General features: G+C 37.4%; 1 protein-coding gene across 1 annotated transcript; it reads left to right on the top strand.

Annotated features, from left to right (window-relative positions):
- Window positions 1-373: 373 nt before the first annotated feature.
- LOC101347487 (olfactory receptor 10AG1-like) lies at window positions 374-1,942 on the top strand. The gene has a single exon (XM_004390948.3). It carries the CDS (start codon window positions 1,001-1,003, stop codon window positions 1,940-1,942), a length of 942 nt encoding a protein of 313 aa, XP_004391005.1. The 5' UTR covers window positions 374-1,000.
- Window positions 1,943-1,997: the final 55 nt, after the last annotated feature.

A 1,997-nucleotide genomic window follows, 5' to 3' on the forward strand; every position in this document is an offset into this window, starting at 1 on the left:
CAATTGATTAATATCACAAAGATAATAAATCATGGAGATAGGAGTCAAACTCAAGTCCATTAAAAAAGAAAAAAAAAGGATACTGACTTGAAGTCACAAAAGCTATGCGCAGTTGGTGGCCTTATTCATACTTAGTCTTAATGTCCTTACATAAAAGAAAAGGGAGTTCAGAAATAGTTATCTGAAGTGTTATTGTTTTGAGTAACAACAAAAATAATAGCGAGTACACACAGCACAATGGGTAGAACATAGCAGCCAATATCTTTCCTCCTCCTGACCCACACACATAAACACAGGTAACAAATACCTTCCATGGTACTCCTGTTTTTCCAGGATGACTACATTTATTGTTTGTATCTAAATCAATGTACCTAGGATAATTTCCATGAATAAAACCCTCTTATCTTACCTACTTAATAACCTACCAAAATACATTTGTTTTATTCCCATGTGTAAAATGGAATATTTCAATTTTCCATTTTCTTTCTAAACAACCTAATATGAACTGTGCACTTAGAACTTATATGCTTAAAATGGTCAAGTGATGGGAGAATGAAGTGGTGAAATAGGCAGTTGAAAATATATGTTAGAAGATAGTTTATGATACAGTGTTTGAGAATCTTGACTGAGAAAATGCATAGAGAAGTACAATAAGATTGTCAAGACGTGTGATTAATTAAAGTGAGATAAGATGGCAAATTTGAGAGTCCATCTCCAGCGGTTGCCAATTGCTTCAGCACCTGTGCTGAGTCAGGTATAGTCTGATCTATCCTGGACTGTGCTTGTAAAGTATAGTGAAATGATCTTAAAATAGATCTGAGGGGATTGTTTACTGTGATTTACAGTAAATAGGGACATACGTACATAGCATCATTCTTAAAGTGCAAACGATTGCATTGATCATAAAATCCCAGCCGGGCACCTCATTACAATTTAGAGAAGAGGCAAAGAGATACAGGAAGGTAAAAGGAAATGACATGCAAATTTACTTTTTCCACAGATGAATCATCAAGAAAAACCAACAAAAGATAAACTAACTGAACTAATGGAATTTGTTCTCTTGGGCTTTGCTGACATGCCCCATCTCCAGTGGTTTCTTTTTGGATTATTTTTAATCATCTACATCATTATCCTGATGACCAATGGCACCATATTTCTAATAACAAAAATGGATCCTGCTCTCCAGAGCCCTATGTATTTTTTCCTGGCAAATTTTTCCTTCTTAGAAACCTTCTATGTATCAGCTACTCTCCCCAGAATGCTGCTGAATCTTGGGACCCAGAGAAGAAGAATTTCCTTAGTTGCCTGTGCTACACAGATGTGCTTTGTCCTTATATTTGGAGGTGCAGAGTGTTTGCTCCTGGCAGTGATGGCCTATGACCGCTATGTGGCCATATGTAACCCTCTGTACTATCCGCTAGTTATGAACCACAGGGTCTGTATCCAGTTGGTGACTGGGTCCTGGAACATTGGAATCCCCATTATGACAGGGCTAACGTATCAGAATTTCTCTCTGCCTTTTTGTGGATCTAACCACATTAATCACTTCTTCTGTGACATTCCCCCAATACTCAAGCTGGCTTGTGGAGACATCTTTGCAAATGAGATGTTAGTCTACACAGTGGCTGTGTTATTTGTTATGGTTCCATTTCTGTTGACTCTTGGCACCTACAGTAAAATCATCTCCATCATCCTGAAGTTGCCATCAGCCACAAGTAGAGCCAAAGCCTTCTCCACCTGCTCATCTCATCTGATGGTTGTGGTGTTATTCTTTGGATCAGCCATTATTACATACTTAAGACCCAAGAGCAGACACTCAGAGAAAACTGACAAAGTGCTTTCTCTTTTCTACACTATCCTAACTCCTATGTTTAATCCCATGATATATAGTCTAAGGAATAAAGATGTCATAATGGCTCTGAGAAAATTGCTGTGTAAATAGTTCACCTCATTAAAGAATCAGTTAAATGTGTAAGAATTGCTTTCTTATGTATTTT

Source organism: Trichechus manatus, unplaced genomic scaffold (genome assembly GCF_000243295.1).
Source record: "Trichechus manatus latirostris isolate Lorelei unplaced genomic scaffold, TriManLat1.0 scaffold00362, whole genome shotgun sequence".
Taxonomy (NCBI): domain Eukaryota; kingdom Metazoa; phylum Chordata; class Mammalia; order Sirenia; family Trichechidae; genus Trichechus; species Trichechus manatus.